We start from the raw sequence: 20,941 nt of genomic DNA, 5'->3' as shown, positions 1-20,941 counted from the left end.
AAGGAGGAATTGTGCCTGTATACTGATCCAAATGCTGGCTGCATTATCCTAGGAACTACACTGTCTCATTGATCTGGACTTCTGCCTATCCCAGTGGCTGCCATCAGGGCAGGTCTTTGGAGCAGATGTCTGGGGCTCCACTCAGAAGCACAGGCAGGGCCCCTCAAACACTCATCTTACTTTGGTCTGAAGTATGTAAAGTAATACATTACCATGTGAAAAGCATGGGAGAGCTGTGCAAGACAATTAAGCCCTGAGCCGAAAGTTAGCTCATTGTAAACTTACTCCTCTCCCTAGGATTTTTGCCATGGTGCAGTGCCTTTGTATTACTGCAATTAGCATGGTGGCTTCTGGGAATGTTGCCTTTACTAAATAATTCTGCAGCACTGCAATATCATACCTTAATCAATTAAATTGGCCCAAAATAAAATACTGCACAGGGTCATTTCTTGACTGGCGGAGAAAACAACAACATCCAATTGTTCCTCTCTGCCATGCACAGAAATGCAGCAAGATTGCAACTAATCCATGCCTTATAGCTTTACTGAGAAAATACAAAACGTCAGCAAAACCAACTCCAATGCTGCAGCCTTCCAAAGTCATTGCACCTTTGCTGTATCTTTCCAAGGTTGGGTGAGCAAATTTTACTTTGTAGCCTATATACTCTGAAATGTTTTTAACAGTTCCATTAAGAATTCTCTGCAAACATCAATGGGTTTTATGTTTCAATATTACATTGACACAGAGCAAAGGAAATGGGTTTGCTTCCCAAAGCAATAAACAAAACTCAGGTATGTCCAATCAAGAACTGCTTTATGATGAAAATCTACAAAGTAGCTTCTCATTAAAGGTAACATGTGGCTTCCTTTGGTGGCAATAACCTACCAGTCTATAAAAGACATCAACCTGCAATGGTATATCATTTTCTATAGCATTTCTTACTTGCCACATTCATTATATGGCTTTTACAACAATCCTATGAAATCAGTCACTCTTAGATCCAAAGCAGACATAATGTTAGAACCTTCTCTAGTAGTCATGTCTTTTAACTTGTTACTGTTCAAGAGATGTGGGCATTCCAATCCAAAATGTGTGCACAGGGAGTATTTTTTAAGAACCAAGTCTGAGCCCTTGTGCATAATCTAGCTAAAAATGTGTGTATGTGTGTGGCGGAGAGAGGAGGGAGAAGTCACTGCTGGAATGAGTCCATGGCAGATTCACACACAGGTTCATAGAACTGCTGGGTCAGAAGAGGTCAAGAAGGCCATCAAGTCCAACCCTGCTAGTGCAGGATGCCAGTTATGCCATCCCAATCAGATACTGGTCTAATTGCTTCCTGACTGTCTCTAGTGGGGAAGAGCACACAAGTTACTGTACTACTAGTCTCAGTCAGGAAATTCTTCTTGTGTCTAGTCTGCACCTGGTATGCTGTAGTTTAAGTTCTTTGTTCCATGTCTTACAATCTGGGATGAGTGAGAATAGGTCTTTTCCTTCATCTTTGTGACAGTCTTTGAGGTACCTGTAGAGTGTTTTCATGTCACATCTTAGTCTTCTTTTCTTAGGTCTCTACTGTGCATGCAAAAATGTCCTTCATTCTTCTCCAACTGAAGTTAAACTGAACTGATATAGAAATCCTAAGAGTTCATGTAAGACCTACTGACCTCAATAAGATTTACTTTCAAGTGAAAAGAAGAAAAGCACTTCAGGTGAAGTAAGCCTAATTGTTTTTGATGGCAGCTACTCCCTAGTTGGTGTATATGATTGCAGCCTAATTCTGAGAATTCAGTGTCCTGTGTGTTCTAAGTGATTGCTCTTTCTAAGGCAGCTGTGGTGTAATCCAGCCCATTCAGCCAAAAGATGCATTGCATTGTTTCACTTTGTTTCAGTCCCAGTAAACAGATGTATCTCTCCTCAATTTTATCCCAGTGGAGACATAGTAAAAGGCACAGCAACAGATTATAAAACACGATGTAAGATATTAAATACCATTAAAATCTTCTCAATTAAAATATCAGGTGAGTAAAAAAGGTCTTTGGCTGGTGCTGGAAAAGAGTACAGAAAAGGCACCAGGCAAACCTCTCTGGGGAGCTGATTCCAAAATCAGGGTGCCAATGGCACAGGCCCTTTGCTTGCTTCTTCTTCATTTACCCAAACTAAGCAGCTCCGAGCATATTTACATGGATGGTGATGCTGCTGTTTTCAGAACAGTGATGGCAACAGCACAATAACTCTAGGGACATTTCACTTATTTAGCAAAGGAATGAAGTTTGAGCTTTAAGGATAATACATGGTCCATTACTTTTAGGACACATTAGCAAAATTGCTGGTAGCAATGTGGCCAGAACTGACATATATGCTCAGCTGTAATCAGGTGACCAGTCTTTGTTTAGGCCTGAGCTGGCTTCTCCTGGGAAGTGGGGGTCCTGCCACTAACATCTGATACACCAGGGTGCTGAGAGATGAACCACTGCCCCTCCCATCGCCATGAAGACGGTGGATGGAAAGAGGGACGCATGCTGAAGGGAGTGCAGCAACCACAGCACCATGGCAATCAGCGATGGCTCTTTTAGCCCCGCCTTGACAGGAAATCGGATGAGAGGCAGGACAGGAAGAAAGAGAGAACTTTGCTTGTGTGGAGCCTGAATGAATAATCAACAGACAATAAAGGTCAAAAGCAAGTTGTGAATTCTCCAACCCATTATTATTGTGGATGGAGAGATTTGCAACAGGGTCACCATTAATATCAACAAAACTTACTTTGTATAAGAGGAAATTTTTATTTGAAGTTAGTGTCTGTACCACAGCTTGCCCAGTGAACATTTGTCAGTACTATAGTAAGCTGTGCAGGTTACTACTGAAGTAATCCAAGAAGTACTTAGACATCTCTTCAACATTTGTGGAATCATACAATCTGAACAAATGGCCCACAGGACTAGGTCTTTCCTCTTGTTCATAACAGGAACATTTTAAAACAGAAGAAGCATTTGAAAGTTTCTTTGAAAATTATCAGAAGAAAAGTGGTCCCTGAGGAAGGAAAGTACCTTCCAAAATGTGTTGGGCATCAAAGTTTTTCCAGGAACATGAGAATATCTTCTCTTACATTTTAGGATCTAGATCTTAATAGCCTGAATACTGTGATACACCATGTTTGCACCTTTGTGCCATTGCCTATACGCTTAAATCAATTGTGGGTTTGACCAACTTGTTGTCCTCCAGGTGTTTCGTACCGCAGTTCCTATAATCTCTGAGCATTTACCATATAGGCTGGGTCTAGTGGGAGTTGTAGTCAAAAACATCTGGAGGGAGCAAGGCTGGAGAAAGCTGGACTGTAGCAGAACCTGGAAAGTCCTAAATAATCGAACAAGTAATTTTTCATTTTTAAAACCCCTTTCGGAAAGGGAAAGAGGTACTCTTCACATGTTTGTTAAAATCTGTACATATTTGCATTTGTGCAAAGGTCTGTTGCACATACTAAGCAGAGGCAAGTGTGTGCTTGTTATACATACATCACAGTTCCCCAACACATACTTACCTGCATGATAAATGGAATTTGCAAACATGTTAGTTGATTTCACACTCTATTTTCTTTAAATTTTGTATCTATTTTAAGGCTACACAAAAGGGGGCTGCAATCTATTCTCTACCACTGTGGGACACAAAATAAGGGGCGTAAGTTAAAGGAAAGAAGGAAGAGTTTCTAACAGACAACTGAACCAACCTGCACTAAGAGATGGTGAGCTATCTGTTGATGGAGGCAGGCAAGCAAAGGCTGAACAGCCATCAGTCTGGAATACTTTAGCAAGATTCCTGCACTGAGCAGGGGGTTGACCTCAAAGGTGTAAATGGCACTTTCAACTCCAGTTTCCAAAGTATAATTTGTGATGCCTAGAACTGTTGGGCAAGAAGAATCTTCCTTTAAAAAGTTTGTGTAGGGAGCTAAATGAGGTGTAGGCAATAGAAAGCATGGAAAAGAACCCTTTCCAACTTGGCACCCTCCAGACTACAACTCCCAGCATTTCTGACTACTGGGCATGCAGATTGGGGCTGATGGGAGGTGAAATCCAAACAGCTGGAGGATATGGGTTGGGAAAGGCTACCATAGGCAAGCTGTCTGTCTATTCCTCAGGCTGTACTACCCTGTGCTGCCACCACGTGGTGACTCAGCCAAGGCTGGGAAAACCTACAGAGAGATGGATCTGTCAGTTTATTCTTTCTCCTGCAATAGCTTTTCAAAATCTCAAATTCTTTCTACCCTACAATGTTTATTGAAAATGGTGAGCTTTGGCAACTTCATGTAAAACAATTTAAATCAAAATTGTCACCCATTTGCACTTATTCAATTCAGTAGGTACAGGGCCATGTTCTGCCTGTCTGCCATATTGCTGCTAAAGATCAGGAACCTGTCAAAACAAAGGGGATAACCTCAGCTTTGCGCTGCAAGCATGGCCAAATACACAGGGATTCAGACCCAGATTGCTTGGAGCTAAGCATTCAAAGGCTCAGGGCTGGATGGATAAATCTTGATGATGGTTATGGATTTCTACAACAAGATGTTAGTGTTTTCCAGCTGACATTTGTTTCTACTGTAGATGGAGCACATGGAACAGAGAAAAAAGATGGAAGAAGCAGCGGGAAACCCTGGAGGGTTCTGAGTCTGCAAGCAGCCTTAGGATCCAGAGAGCTGTTCCTCACACCTGCCATTGAAGGACCCTTAACAGACCAGGCTAAAGGCAACTGCTCACTGTAGGTTTATTTTTGCTCAAATAGCATAAGGCAGTGTTTTTTTTCCAAAGTCTGAGTGATGAGCAAGGCATAGGGCAATTTTGAGTGTTTATACCTAAGAAGCAGCTGCCACCAAAAGCAGCTGAAGACTCCCTAGGGGGAAAAAATAAAAAATCAAGAAGGCATTGTGTGTGATTGCAGAAAACAGCGTCCTTTCCTGTAACTGACAGTTGCAATTGACAGCTTGCATTTCCTCTGATTAAAGGAAGGACATGTGCAGAATCTACCCCCAGATGAGAGTAGAGTAACTCCCAACATGTAGGAAGCAGCAGTGGTGGGGGTAGGGGGCTGGTGGCAGGGAGAGAAATAAAAATCCATTTTAAAGGTAGGGGCCATAGTCCTGCACTGAAACATGTTCTTTACATGCAAAATGTCCCAGGTTCAATGATTATTTATGCATTTATTTATTATATTTATGTCCTGCCTTTTTTCAAGGGACTCGGGGTGGCTTACATAATTCTTTGCCTCCTCATAACAACAACCCTGTGAGGTAGGCTAGGCTGAGTGTCTGTGACTGGCCCAAAATCACCCACTTAGCTCCATCACTAAGTGGGGACTAGAACCCAAATCTCATGAGTTCCAGTCCCACACTCTTAACCACTATACCACACTGGTTCTCCCAATTCTTGACCTCTCCAATTAAAAGGCTTAGGTGGTATTACTGGGCTAGACAGACAGACAATCTGAGCAGGGATAAGGCAGCTCCCTGACCCGCATGGCTCCAGCTCCAGATCTTACATGGGGTTCTGCCCATGCTGATGTAGCAGAGGTATCAAAGTACTTCAGACTTTTACAGTGCAATCCTGTGTTTGATTAGATAGAAAAGTCCTACAACTCCCAGGATTCTCCTGTCAGCCGCGAGTATTTTGTTTATGCCAAGGTGGTTACTGAGGTAGCTACAGTGGGATTCTCCATGTGGAACTGACAAGCTCCCCTCAGGTTTACTGGTTTCATATGTCTTCTTTCTCAGCTATTCTCAAAGCACTGAAGGATACAATTAGCCTTGCTTGTTGTGAAATGTGAGGCATGTTCATACTGTCAGCTATTACTGAGGGATGACACAAATCCCTGGTCATTCAAGTCATTTCTTCCTTTTGAATTAATTGTAGCCACTACCAGAAATCAAAGGTAATTAACAGGTAAATGGAGTACTTCAGAACAGCCAATGGAAGAGCAGAATCATATTGAACTTCATTCTTGGCTTTCTGGCCAGATTTTAGAACAGTGAAGATTGCACATTGGAAAATAATAAGGACCCCCCAAGTCTATTTCTTTCCCTTGTGAAGGCTGAGGGCACAATGTAGAACACAGTTAACTAGCTTTTCTAACATAAGTCATTTATTGTGCTATTAATTGCTGGTTCTACTTTTGATTTCACTGGAGCATTGAGATCTACAGAAGAGCTCTTCCCTTCCTGCTTTACTACTGCACAGCCTCTAGTTTGAGCCGTGCTATAGCAGAGGAGTAGAAATACATGAGGAGAGAGAGTGCCATTTCCCCCACTGTGATGTAATAGCTCATTTTCCTCATTCCAAACAAACAAACAACTTGGGGAAAAGCATTTAAACAGGAGCAACACTGGAGGATCACAACACTGTGATCAGAAACAACCTTGGAAAAGGATAATTTGCCACAATAAAAATGTTGTATAGAAAAGCCCATTGGTTCCATTAAAATCAGTGCTATTTACTTCTGGGTAAACCTGCTTGGATAACCTGGAGCAGTGTACTTCTGTGTGCACTGAAGTTGGGGTAATGCCAGCACACACTAATGGTCAGAAATTTGGATGGCCAGAAAGTTGATCTCCGGATGTTTTGTACTTCAACTCCCAGAATTCCTGACCATAGGCTGTGCTTGCAGGGGCTCTGGGAGCTGCAAGTCCCAAACTCTTGGAGCTCATTTACTCCCCATGAGTGCTATAAAACCACTGGTGCAATATTGATGATCAAATACATGTAATAAATAAAGCAAGTCCAGTGGGAGGTAAGAACATACCCTCCTCATGATCCCACCAAGAGGCTCTGCACAGTCCAGCTAGGATGTGAACCCAGGAATTGCAAGGAGCCAAGGGGCAGTAGCTGGATTCTCAATGCTCTGTGAGCTTCTTAGTCGGGAAAATGCACACACTTATTTTGTATGTATTTACTTACTAGAAGTAAGTCCCATTGCATTTAATGGGGTTACTCCCAGTTACTTCCTAATGTATAGGAGTATAACTGCAATCCTATGACCAATACCTGTGATTAAGTAATGTTGAATTCAGTGGGACCCTTGAGTGGTGAACATAAAATGAAATAGACTGGAAATAGCCAAAGGTCCATCTGGTCAGCATTCTGCTCACACAGTGACCAACCAACTACTTGTGGAAAACCCACAAATACCACTGTATTTCCCAGTGTTTTCCCAGTGAGGGGTGCAGGTAGGCATACCAGATATGATCCTGGAGACAGGATAGAGCCATCCTGAGTAATAGCCATTTTTTAGCCAAGGGCACAATCTTATACAAATTTTAAACCCCCCCCCCCCATTAAAAGGTCCTACAACCTTCACTATTCTCCAGGCAGCATATTTTCTGTTAAACATCCAGATAACTGCACCCAAACATGCATAAGTTTATACTGTTAAGGGCTACTGAGAAGTGGAAATATATTAGAGAATTAGAAATAGATAGGGCCTCTGATTAAATTTTTGGTAGTGGACTTTGGTCAAAGAAGCAAAAGATCTGCTCCACAAAACTGATCATTGATTTTATTTCCAATCCTAAAAATACTAAGCTGAAAGTAAGGCCCAAGTAAGCCACAGTGGCTTATTTTCCCTCTCTAGGGATATTTATTGCAAACTGCTTAATTAGCATAATTTTTATTGCTGGAGGGTAGCCGGCTGGAAATTTTGGAACAAGCCATAGGTTTCAGGCTTTTTGTGGATTGTGTAAACCGCCCAGAGAGTTGTGGGGTGGTATAGAAATGTAAACAATACATGTAACAATAATAAGCCATCTCAGCCAGCCAGCCGCTCTTGCTGGGTTCAGATGTCCTAACAACCCACGGAGAGTAATTATGGGTTGTTAGGACAGCTGAACTTCTAGGATAGGAGGCCTGCAACTGATACATGTGAAGAGGGAAAACTGACACGTGTGTGAGTGTGTGCTTTTAGACAGAGGGCTCCTAGCACTGCTCTTTGAAAGGAACCATGTGGATGTCTTTCTTCTGCAGCAAGAGATAAGACTGTAGCAGCAGTGGGAAAACACAGGAGAGCTACAAGCAAAAGACATAGCTGTTTGGCTGCCCCATAATATTCTGTGGGTTAGGCAGGGCTGATTGTGCTCTAAAAAGCTCCAGTATCCTTGCTATAAGTAAACATGGCAAAGGGCTATGCAATTGCGCTGCACTGCAATTTTCTGCCATGGTTGCTGCTGCTTCAGATGGCTTTAAAAGGGGGTGAAGCCAAATTCAAGGAGGGCAGGTCTAGCCAAACCTGAAGACTCCAAGACCCCTGAGTAGCAATTCCTGGAAAGCAACAAGGGGAGATGGTCAAAACCCTCGCTTCCATTGTCCTCAGGAACGGCCCACTAAACATCATGACTTCTCTCCATCATTCCTAGGATCGGAGGCTGTAAGCTTCTCAGTACAAGTCGCTAGAAGTACAGAGGAGTTATACTCGTGTCTTTTGTGAACTTCCTTCCCACTGGGGAACATGCTTGCCCATCGTGGGAACACAATACAAGTCTATTTGCTCCAGGGCATTTTTATAAGACAGGCCACTAAGAGCCCTACTGGATGAGAGCAACCTAACCAATCCAAGAGCAATTATTTGTTCCTACCAGGTAGCCAAATGTCCTACTTGGCAGCCTTCTGTTCTGGAGAGTGGGCAGAGGACTGTCCTGTTTGTGAAGGGCTGTCCCAACTACTTCCAGTTTCAAGCTAAAGAACGCCGAAATGTTAAGCTGGGCTTTGAAGTTGCCCGCCAACACCAGGACGATAAGCTGAGCCAGGCACACGGGTCACCTAGTAAGTCTTGTCTTTTTGGTGAGATATCTCGTATTCCTGTTTAAATCACAGTTGTGTTCTTCTTTCTAAATGTGCACGTGCACACCTACTTTGCATGCGCCGAGTATGCAAATAGCACCTACTTCTTTCACGGGTGGGAATGGGCCAATGGCCACCCGGTCTGTCCTCTCTGCCACTTTCGCGGCCGTTACGACCAACTCTCCCGCCGCGCCTCGAGAGACCTTCACAACCGGGTCCAGGGGACCCACCTCTCCCTCAGAACCCCCCCGAACTGCCTCCGAGGCGCGAGGGGTTTGCTCCCAAGTCACCGCGCTCGCCTCGGGATTGGGCCGCCTTCGGCCGGGTGGGGTGGGGACTAAGGTGACGCAATGCCTGCAATCCCGAGGAGAGGCGAGAGGAGCGCAGCGCAGCGCGGCGCAGCGGCGGGCGCGCTTCGAGCGGAGGGAGGCGCAACCGGCGGGGCTCCCCGCGCGTGGACCCGCCCCTGCCAGCCGGCCGAGCCGCGGCGAGGGGCTGAGCCGCTGCCTATCAGCGGAGCTCTGCGCCGCTGCTCCAGCCCGCGCGGCCGCCTGCAGGTGAATTGAAAGTCGTTGGCGGGGAGGGAAGGGCACCGCCGCCTCTTGCAGTGGCGGTTCTGCTGTCGCTGGACAAGCACGGGCGAGGGGCGCGAAGCCCACGCAGCGACCCCGCCACCTCCGTCCTGCTCCATAGCCACCCGAGGCTGCCGCCGCAGGACGCGTCTGCGCCGTCCCGGCTGCGAGGAGGCGCCCGCGCCCCGGGGGAGGCATCCGCCCGGCCGGGCATGTCTGCGGCGCGGGGCTCCGCGCTCGCCAGAGACCTCGACGGAGCGGGAAGGAGCGGCAGCCTCAAGCGCGCAAGTAAGCAGCCTCGAAAGTTCAGCCCTGGAGCTGAAGGGGGTGGGAATCAAAAACCGGGACGGGATGAGGAGCCGGGCAGTACAATTTGCAAGGGAAAAGACCGGCGGTCATGCCGGTGAGCCTGTTCCGGCTCTCAGTCTGCAGGGTTATGCTGACTCAGCGGGTGCCGGAAAGGCACTTCGCACATTCTCAGAGGTACTCTTTTCCGCTTTGCTGTATCCCGCGTTCCGTGCCTTTGAGACATCATGAGTGCAAAGTTCCAACGCACCATAGCTAATATGGAGTCACCCTAGCTTTCAGCTGCGTAGCTGCCAGTCCTGACTTAGTCCACGCATGTCCTAGCTTGGACAGTGAATGGGGCGAGGTCTACAGCTTCGGACAGAGGAAGAGGAAGAACAAGAAGAAAAAGAAAAAGAGGAAATGCTGTTGGGGTTTTCATGTTCTGAAGCTGTGGTGGATAATGGCTCCTGTGGGTTCAGAACTAGGCTCCCTGTCTTCAGTGGGTGTAGAAGGGTTTTTGCAGGGTGGGGATAGTGAGGATGTTGTAAGGAAGGGTTTCTTCAAGCAGTATTAAGGACAGTGAGGCTGTAGTCTTACGCACTCTTCCACAGGAGCAAACCTACACGGGGGGGGGGGGGGAAGACCCACTTCTTATAAGCATTGTTTATAGATTGCCCTGGGTAGGTGCATTTGTGATACCCACCCAAATGGGGATACGGGATCAAAGGGCAGTGGTGATTTCTTTCCTCAACACCACTTTTTTTCCTTTTCCGATATCAGCTACGAAGGAGCAGGTCATTAAATTGTAGGGGCACAAGGTAACTTAGTTACATGTATATGTGAACAAACTCCCCCAACACATATAGGGGTAGGGGCCTGGTTCTGTGCAAAGTCATTTTATTGTTGTGGCAAACTTCAGAAGTCAGTAGATAGGACAGGATACTGAAAAACAGAGGAAAGTGTGTGTGTGTGTGAGTGTGTATGTAAAAACCAGTCAAGGCATAACCGGAACAGGGATGTTGGTTTCCTTGGTTTATGCACCCCTCTTTTCCATGGTTCATCATTGCCCAGTCCAGTTGTGGTGACTGATGTGATGCTAACTTAGCTGACCTATCCCACGAGCCTGGGCAGTTTCCTCCCCCTCAGCTAATCCCAGTTGTCCTATCTTTCCTCTGCACCTATCACCTGCAAAGTGACTAATTTGAAATCTGGTGACCTTGGAGCTTTTCTCTGAGCTAGTAGACCTTTACAACAGGCACCCTTTGTCCTGGACTGCAGTATTCTCCTTTGAGCAGGGATCAGTCAACCTTGAATTCTGAATTTCTTGGTATATTCCCAAGACTGGATCCTTTGCTTTAATGCTTATTCCTCGCTTGAGTATGGCCGGCGTTGCCCTTGAGCTGTTCGTTGCTGTTAAGTTGGCCAAACTTCTTTCTGCTGGGCAAACTTCTGCAGTTCCAGTTTTTCGTAGCTGGTGCACTGCTGCTTTCTTGCCCCACAGATATCTGTGCTGAGCTCTGCAGAAGGACCTGCTACAGCAGCAGTTTGCATTGGCAGACTGTCTTCTGGACTTGTTCCTTGCGTGATGCAGGGGAGCAGTTGCCTGAGTGATGGAAGCGTAACCTTTGGTTCTAGGCAGCCTTTGGGGACAAAGAGGTAATCTATGACCCCCTTGAGATCAACACTGTTTTAATTAACTCGAGCAGGTTAATTGCTGGGGACAGGATCAGTTCAGGTTTTTTCTGGAAGTGGAGTGAAAAGGTATGTTAGGGATAGTGAAATAATACTGTTTGCTTTTAATTGGGTTGCTTTTTTAAACACCTAAATTACTTCTTGCCTATAATTTTAGACCTTTTTAATGCCTTTAATAAATTGTTGCTACCCCGAGAGGTATTTTGTGTCTATACATCACACTTGGAAGGCTCTATAATCATAAATACTTTATTGTGCAAAATTGCCTTTTTTATTATAACATGCATGAGAAACTGCTGCAGCTGCTGGCTTCCCTTCAGGGTTGGAGGTACCAGCAAAATACTGTACGGTGGTGTGTCCTTGAATGAAGTTGGGAGGCGATCCCTGCTTAGCTAAGGGTCTATATACAGAAGCGTTTGCTGCATGCTTAACACAGTGCTTCCGAATGTCCAAAGTGGTTCCAGTACGTTATCTTGGATACTGAGGTGGCTTCAGAAAGGTCACAGAAGGAAGATTTCCTCTGACTGCTTTGCCACTATATTGCCCCTACCCAGCTTCTTCGTAGAGTTGTAGGGTGGGGTTGTACTTCTGAGCCATGTTGGATAAGGGCTGCTGCGGACCGAGGGAATTGTCCATAAACAGGCTTGGATCCTAAATTAAAGTAAGGAAGTTCACAGAAGGAATGTTACCCATTCCCTCTCCAGCACACCACACTCATTCCATATTGTTCAGGATGGCCCCCTAACCCTACAGTGAAACTTTCTGTGGCATTGCAGGTGACTGCAGGGACTAGGAATGTTAGAGGAGTTCCTGTCTGTCAACTTTAGCTAACTTAGAATCCAAGCTATTATATCTTGCTGTTATCTGTACAACATCCTTGCAAGGTCTGCACATGGTAGAGGTGACCTGTGAACAAGAGACTGCTTGATTTCATTTCTCTTAGTTACTATCATACTCAGCCTTCCATTTTTTTCACACTAGTGAAGCTATGTCACAGCTTCCCCAAAATAATGGTGGGGGATTTTAACTGTTTGAGCATCTTGCAAGTGGGGCTGGCCAGGAACTCACCTTGCAGAGATTTCTTAGCTTCCTTGGGGAAAGAAAGGACTACTAAATCAGTTTACGATTGTAGCAGAGATGTGTGCATTAACCTAACCCTAATCCTTCCTCACGTGGTGCTGTCCAAGTATGCTGAACCACAATTTCTACCAACCTCAGCCAGTTTGCTTATGCTAACTGGGAATGATGAGAGATGTTGTCCAGTTACTGCTCAGTGGATCCTGAAGAAAATAGATTCATTTTATTAATGTTGGAAACAGGCTCTGATGTTATTCTGTGCAAATTCATTGAACTTTCTTTCTTTTTTTCTTTCTTTCTTTTACTTCAGTGGTTGTCCTGCCTTATCCCTATGTGGCTTACATAAATATTTTCAATTGAATTTTTTCAAGGTAAGAAATGGAATGACATCCCCAAAATGATCCTCTCTTAGGTTTCCAAGATATCCTCCCATGACAAAAGCCCTTGCAAAACTGGTAATACTAATGGAATTTAAATTCATTAAAAATAATTTATATGTTATGCTCCCATTAAATATAGTCATGGTGGTTGTTGAATAAAAATACAAAGTGAAACAAATAATAAATAGCAGTGAAATCAAAGAAGAGTGGATAAAAGCAACAGAAGATGAAAGCACTCAAAAGACAGTGGATAAAATCAAGAGTTGGTACTGTAAGGGAAGGGGGCGCTAAGCAGATGTTGGCATTCTGCACTGGTAGGGAGTGGGTATGCAATTTCACATGATGGATACTGCTAATTTTCTTTTTTTCCTTGGGCTTTTTCATTTATTCTGCAGGGAGTCTGAAGCCACTTACAAATAAAAGGACTGCAATCCTATATAAACTTACATGGGAAAAAGATTAAATTCAGCAGGACTTTGAATCACAGATTTGGAAGGGAGAACGGAGATTATCTAGTTTAGCCTTTCACAACATGGTATCCTCTGGATTGTGCTGGTCTTCAGCTGCCAACGGTTCAAGTTAGCATGGCCAGCGGTCAGGAAATCTGGGATTTCTAGTCTAAAACTTGCAGGGAATTCCAACTCCCTGCTAGGTGCCAGGTGCAGCTACAGCATCTGTGGTTGGTAACCATCCATTCTCCTCTTAAATACCTCCTGTCCAATCTGTTCCACTGCCAGGCAGCTCTTGTGGTTAGGAAGTTTCTTGGAGCATTTAGCTGGAACCTGCTAGATGCAATTTTCAATTGTTTCTAGGCCTGTCCTGTGGAGCACTAGAGAACAAGGCATGACAGTTATTTGACGACTGCTTATATATGAGTAGACATGCATAGGTTTGTGCTTAAAATGCAAAACATACCAGCTATATCGAAATGCTGAATAAGAGCAGCAAATGAAACAATAGACCCTGCACATAAAATCCAGATACATTAGTATGTAAGGATCTCAGTTAAAAGCCACTTAAAGATGAGAGCAAGGACTGGGTGGGCACTGCACAACACCTGAATAATTGAAAAGAAATGGGTTGGCAGACCTACCTGAAGAGGGGGTTCTGTGATTTAGTTTTTCCACAGAACAATATTACCATTTCAATGGGAACTTGTAAAATTCATAATATTTCATGTATGTGTGTTTTCAAGTGGAGGCAAGGAGAAAAGAGAAAAAGAAACCTCGAGATTTATTTTAGTTGAAAGACCTGTCAAGCTGCAAAGCTGTCCTCACTGGTGTGAGTTACAGAGCAAGTAAAAAGTACAGAGCAGGCCCTAATTCCATCCATTGCCTGCTTCACATAGTTTCTGACAGAGAACCTCTCCTGGTATGAAGCCACTGTGCACCATACAACGCGAGGGGCCTTTTAATGTAGGCCTCCTGCAAAGGAGTTGGAGGATGGCAACAGAGTGATGGCCTCATTGTAAAATGCTTTTCCCAGTGAAGTTTGCTTGGCAGCAACTTTATTATCTTTTAGGCATCACATTAGGATTTTTCTTAAACAAGAAAGTTAAATATTTTGTGTTATTCTGTGAACCACTCAGAAAGTTTTGACTATTGAGTGATACAGAAACTGATAGAATGAAGGAATGAACTAACCTCTGTTGAACGTGGAGGAAGGCCCTTAGAAAGTTTGTGTGGGAGGAGCTTTTCCAGTACCCCTCCAGCCAATTTTCAGAAAGAGGGCTTTATCTCATCCCTAGCATAGCTCCATTCAGTTGTATATGGTTGGTGGGTGGGGAGGGGAGGGGAAAAGGAGCCAGAGAGAGATGGAAAGAAAGAAAAGAAGTAGAGCCACAGAGAGAGGAGCCAGGGAGAAAGCAAGATGGAGAGAGAGAAAAGAAAGGGAGAGAAGAGGCAAAGAGGGCCAGAAGAGAGAAAATAGCTGGAGAAAGAGAGAAGTTAGGCTGACAGGGTACACATTCATGCACATACACACAAACATAAGCAAGGAAAGGTTGCTTTAATTTTTTAAAAAATGGAACCCTGCTCTTTTACAGCATTCCCAGGCCCTTTTTCAAAATGACAAATGTGCCCACATGCCCAAAAGGTTTGGCAGCCCTGCCTTAAGGGATCAATGGATACTTGCCCAGTAGCTTGGCTGAGAAGCCAAAGGCAACCACATGGGAAAGATCATGGCATAGAGAAGGAGTGCAGAAAGTCTTTCTGGCTGAGGGTAAAATTCATTTTGGAGAAGCTCTTGGACAAAGTTCAGTGGAGGATGAGGCTGAAGATAGGACCAAAAACAGAAGTGGTGGGAACAAAATACCTCAGATGCCACACATTTAAACCTAAAGATCTCACTGTCAATAACCAAGTCCATGGAGAAACATTTCAGCTTTTTAGAATGGGGGGAAATTGCACAAAAGCAAGATGGTATCAAATGATTGGTGGTTAGAAGAAAGGAGTGAGGCCTCCTGGGGTCTCCTGAATTTGGACCCCTGGTGTAGTGCCTTCCTAGATCAGAACACATCAGAATACAATATACATGTAAACCCTAGCACCTGAACTCGTTGTACTTAAAATACTCTTTTCCACTCCCTTCCCCAATTTCCTCATTTGCTACCTCATACTCTGATAGACAATTTCTGCCGATTAACGCAGACTAGCGTGACCCATCTCTTCAAGGCATAGGGACTAATTGACTTGTAAGGAAGTAAACATGGGAACATAGGAAGCAACCTTACACCCAGCCAGAAAGCTGGTCCATTAGCCCACTGCGGCCAGCACTGGCTTTCCGGCTGGAACCTTTCCAGCTGAAGGTGTGGGGAATTGAACCCACATCTGTGCATGTAGAACATGTGCTTTGCCACAAAGCTGTGGCTGCTGCTCCTAAGCATGGGGACTGAAATTGAAATTCCCTTTGGCCCATTCATACTCCTAGTCTACGCAAGTTTATGCAACTTTTCCTTTGCACAATTACATGCTCAAGATGAGCACATCTTTATTGTTTTTTTGAAGCAAGAAGTCAAGTTGGCATTGGTGAGCCATTCCCTGAAATTTGAATTCTAAAAATGTGTGACAGTCCAAAGGGGAAAAAATAGAGAGGCAGTAGGGTTGCTGTAAAACATTAGATTTGGGAGGTTTGTTTGTTTGTTTTTAAAGCTTATCTGAATGTTTAGAAATAGATCTGTGTGCAAGACTAGACTATTATGGTATGTTTTAATATTATGCTGCCAAAAAGAAACTTCCTGATGTTGTCATGCAGATGTGTTCTAAGTGGTTCTTCTAGCTTGCTTTACTTCAAGTTGACTGCTTTTTGTACATGCTAATGTTGATACGGAATACAACCATTTGAAGAAAATGGGCTTTATAAAAACAATTACTGGGCTGTTACTATACATTTTCAAAGGCTTGCCATATATGCACAACCTTTTATGGATATTTCTCTTTACATTCTGTCTGATTGGAGCCATTTGTGACTGACGGGTACATGTGCTGTTGCTGCATTTTTCTTTGCTGAAAAGCCATTTTTGTTTTGCTTGTTTGTCATTTAAATTAAAATGTGTTTTTGTCAGGATTGTGGCTGCATCTTCAGGGCCAAGCAGCAGGAAAAGATGATTGTGTCAAATAGGGCATTGTGTTGTGAGGTGTTGGGAGAAACTGTCATGGCTGTTTGTGATGATGCAGGGATTCTGCAAGCCTCCTCTTGACTGTCAAGGGGCACACTTGTCATATGCTGATTTGCTAAGGTCACCTCAAGCTGTGAGAAGAGACAGTTCAGTATTGGAGTATTTTGCAAAGTAGTGGCGTAGTGGTAGGCTTAGGGCTCCAGCCTGCAAGAGATGTACACCCATGTGCAACGATATTCAGAATCAGCCGTTTGGCCAACTCTGCTAGTCACTTGGGGAATGATGGTGAAATTCAGAGCTAAGAATTCCTCCTCTTTGCTCTCACTCTCTGATTAAGGTTTTGACCTTTGCTAGTCACAGACATCATCTGATGCTGCAAAGATTCTGTTTTTGTTTCCAAAGGATTACATTAACCAAGAGGAGGATGTGGTGCTGGTGGCCCTTGGTAACACTACCTAGGAAAGGATAGTCTTTAATGAAAGAGTCAGTGCTTCTGTGTAAAGTGAGAATAAAATACGTTAAGTGAAGCTTGTGTGAAATTGTGATTCTGGTAAGTGTGAACTATGCACTCATGAAAGAGAAGAGGGCAGAGGACAGAGGACTGATGGGGCCAGTATGTGTGTGAGAAAGTAGAATCAAGTCTATTCAGTTTCACCAATCACTGGAAGTTTAGGTAGGGAAAGAGCCAGCCTAAAAAGAAGGGGGAGCTATTAAGCTAGTCAGTGATGGATTTCAGTACCATGTTTTATTTATTATGTAAAAACTTAATAAATAATCTTTCCTCCAAGTAGCTCTGAGTATCCTACATAGTCTTGTCCTATTCTGTGCTCTCTTGCAACCTGTGGAAGAAGCTGGTAGTGTCTGATGGCAGTCAGAAGAAGGCAAGAAGGAAATAGTACCTTGGATAGCTCCAAGTGGGAAGTGAGAACATGTTGTCTCAGGAGGGAACTAAAGCCCACTGGAGCCTTATCTAGGCTGAGATGACCTGTAGCATGATCACATTCATTCTCCCTGGAGGAGCAGACTTGTTAAGGGACCCTCACCTGATTTGTAGCCTGAGACTTATGTAAGACTGGGGGAGGTGGAGCTCATTTTTTGGGCCTGAGGACAGTGAGCTAGAGGCTGGGTCCTCTGGTCTGGAGAGACTTGAATAAGGCACTGACTGACCTAACCCACATGTAGTAGCCCGTGCCTTGGCCCCATCACAATCTTCTGTTGCACGCTGGAAGGTCCAAGGGCTTGGGGTGGAGGTGTCAAAAGAGCTCATCCATTTATTCCTCTGCAAAGAAGGTTAGCCTGAGAAAGTATGGCTGCCTTATTGTTATTGATGAACAACAATTTGAACCCAGGTTTCCTTGATCAAAATCCATTGCTTAAAACATCATATTGGGAATTATCTTCTGCTTCCTTTTCCTTTGGATATTTCATACTCTCCCAGACTATTAGGTACTCAGCTACTTTCCTTCTGGAAGTGCTATGCAATAAGCAGAACCTTGAACTTTTCAGTTCACTTTATTCTCCTGGACTTTGTTGGCAAGACAGAAATATAAGAATGCTTGGAAAAAGCTCAAGTACCGAGAAGGGTTCTGGTGGAATGTGAAGGTCTAGGGAAAAAAATCCCAGAAAAATGGGGGAAAACCCAGAAAAAAATTAGGAAAAAGAAAGTCATTTTCCATCTAGTCCCCCATCTCACAGCATCATCTGGGAAAGTTGGTGGGGGCAGGAAATATTTTTTCTCCTGAATTGAACATGTTTTTCCTCCAAACCTTCACATCTTTAGGATGGAATGGAATATTGTAGAACAGGACGTGGTTGTCCGGAATGCTGAAGAAAAGCAGTCTAAGGGGTTTGTTGCTGATTCCACTTAAGATTCAATAAATGGAACTATCTCAAAGAAATGCAAGAGGCATTAGAAAACAGCTTGTTTCTTAATGTCGTTTTGAGTCCCACTGAGATAAAAATTTTAACTGTGGGCTTAAATATGGTGGTGATTATCTTGGTATATGGAACGAGGTTCATGGAAAACTCAGTGTGTTGCAGGTGAAGAAAGGGCATTTGAGAGTTACTTGGGAAGGAATGGAATCAATATTACAGTGCCATTCCAGACCTACAGTGCTTCACAGTTAGAATAACAGTGTGCAAATGTGATTGCCTGTTTCATAAATGAGCTTGTGTATCTGGAGAATAAACAAAAAAGGTGACTAAAATATCAAGGGGTTGAAGCACTTTCCTCTTGATGCAGTGAGCCATAGTAATTTAAGCATTCAAAGATATAATTCCGAGGAGAACACATGATATTTACAAAGCTATGAATGGTTTCAGGAGAACTCTCTATATATTGCAAGTAAGATGGGGTACTCAATGGAACAGTGTTTCCTGTAGTTTCAGATGGACAATGGGAAGGACTAGTACATAATATTTTTTTTTTTTGCAAATGTATTACTGTAAAATGAGGTGGCATTTGCTAGCTTAAAGGGCTTTAACCAAGATCTCATTGTCACCAGGATATGAAATGGGGCTTAAAGTTCAGATCCTGTTGACATGGAAAATTGCTTAGCATTGAAGTTGGCACTGATTTTTTCTTTAGTGTGTTTAAGAAGACGGTAGGAAAAAATGGTGTGGTACTGGCTTTTTCTCCTTATCTCCTGATTCTCATGACACCATGGAGATCTGGTGTCATGAGGGCTAAAGAGTGAAAAGGTTTTATTTATTTATTCATTTAGAAATATACTTCCCAAAAGCCAAAGCTTTCCAGGTAGTATACAATACTCATAGACTATAATGTAATATTTAATATAGATAACAATGAAATTATCCTAAAATGTCACTACTGAAGTAATTACCTTTGTTGCATGGAATGGATCTAGAATTAAAACTGTATTAGAAGCTTAAGATAATAGTGTAATGAGCTTCTTTTTCTTCTATCTAAATATATTTCCTTCTCTCCTTTTTACATAGCAGAAACATCCTTCATTTTTATGCTTCCTCAATGAGCTTAAGCAGTTCCCTCATGTCCCCAGGCTTATGAGGAAAAGCGTGTTTCTTGTACAAGGAAAATAATCCACACCCCAGGTATCTTTCATTATAGTCAGTTCTGGAATTAGCAGTAACTCTGCAGTGAAAATAGTTGGACCAGTGCAAACAAATTTCATTGGAGTTGCACTGCACCCATAGGCAAGAACTGTTGCATAATGTAGGACTAATATGAGGGACGGTAAAAATGGATCTTATGAATAGTAAGGTGTTTATTAATTGCTTTAGGAAATATTGCTCAGTACAGAACATCTAGATAAGAAACTTCTATAGTAAGAAGCTTCTGAGTGCATCATAGTATATGTTTGAGAGTGAATAGGTGGCCACTTAAATGGCTTGAAAGCTTCTGACAACATCCTGCATGCAGCAGAAGCACATTTGCCTGAAGAAACACTTAAGTTATTGAACTGAAATGGAAGGCACTAAAAGCCATGGACTTCTTTTTTTAGATCCATGGATACAGCAGCACAGAACTGCATGGCAGTTCTTGTATCTAAGCTTCCTTGTAGTGCAATCTATTTGGATTTTTCTTTGATTACTCCAATAGACTTGCTAGTTAGAGAAAAATGGTTCTGGAAACCTAACTTTAATGCTGTATTTGAAAAGTGTACCAAGTTGCCTTTATATGTGAAGGGATATATCCCCCTTCTCTCACTCAGTGCCCTCCGGATATATAGTCTACAATTCTTACCATCTTCAGTTGCTATGAAATGATGGAAGTTTCAGTGTAATATGCTTGGGGGCTGCCAAGTTGGGGAGGGCTGATATAAGTGCTGAAGAAGTGATATAAGGGCTAAAGAGCCCTCTTCAAAGGTAGCCTCACATGTAATACATTATAGTAATCTAACACAGTTACAGTAATATGAGTACCGTATTTTTCTGTGTATAAGATGCTACTTTTTCTTTGAAACATTTAGCTAAAAATGGAGGTGCATCTTATACATGGGGGGGGCGTGCTCTGGTGGGAGACTGGTGTGATCGCGCGTGGGAGGGCAAAGGCGTGTGTGCGGCAGCAGCTTCCTTGCTGCAAATCATTAGGAAAAGTGGGGGGTGTCCTATACTTGGGGGCATGTTATAGATGGAAAAATATGGTACATTTATCTGTATTAGATATTATAAACAAAATACTGCTTTTATATTTAGAAGGGATAGCTGCAGAACTTTCACAGCCAAGTCACATCCTACCTGCAACGACCATTTCTCATTCTCAGTTAATAGTCTTCCTGAAAGAAACATTATTCCATTTTTGCAAACATTGTGATCGGTAATGCTAAGTCACTCCCAACTTGGTTATGCATGTTTAGCTGTGGGAGAGCAGGATGAGTGGAAAAAATCCCAATAGGTCCCAAGACTATTTGGTAGTGGGCAGTATAGAAAATTTTTAAATAAATAAGTGGCTATGAAGGGTTGGATCTTGGCTGAGCCACACTTAGAGTATGCCCACTGGAATAAATTATTATTTACTACTATTTCTGC

At 43.4% G+C, this 20,941-nt stretch overlaps 1 protein-coding gene across 11 annotated transcripts in view; it reads left to right on the top strand.

Moving 5' to 3' along the window:
• The first annotated feature begins 9,358 nt into the window (after positions 1–9,358).
• KIAA1217 (KIAA1217 ortholog) overlaps positions 9,359–20,941 on the top strand; it is a 431,120-nt gene continuing 419,537 nt past the window's right edge. For 10 of the 11 annotated variants that reach the window (XR_006414224.1, XM_044425234.1, XM_044425220.1 and 7 more), the window contains exon 1: positions 9,359–9,667. Coding sequence is in view for 9 of the 11 variants with exons in the window: in XM_044425234.1 (XP_044281169.1) it covers positions 9,592–9,667 (76 nt within the window). In the remaining 2 variants the exon portion in view is untranslated. Of the gene's footprint in view, positions 9,668–12,746; positions 12,808–20,941 lie in introns of all 11 variants that reach the window. The other variant, XM_044425215.1, reaches the window with a different exon arrangement.

This window comes from Varanus komodoensis, unplaced genomic scaffold (assembly GCF_004798865.1).
Source record: "Varanus komodoensis strain SLA01 unplaced genomic scaffold, ASM479886v1 scaffold15, whole genome shotgun sequence".
Classification (NCBI taxonomy): Eukaryota; Metazoa; Chordata; class Lepidosauria; order Squamata; family Varanidae; genus Varanus; species Varanus komodoensis.
This window is presented reverse-complemented; position numbering and strand designations above follow the sequence as displayed.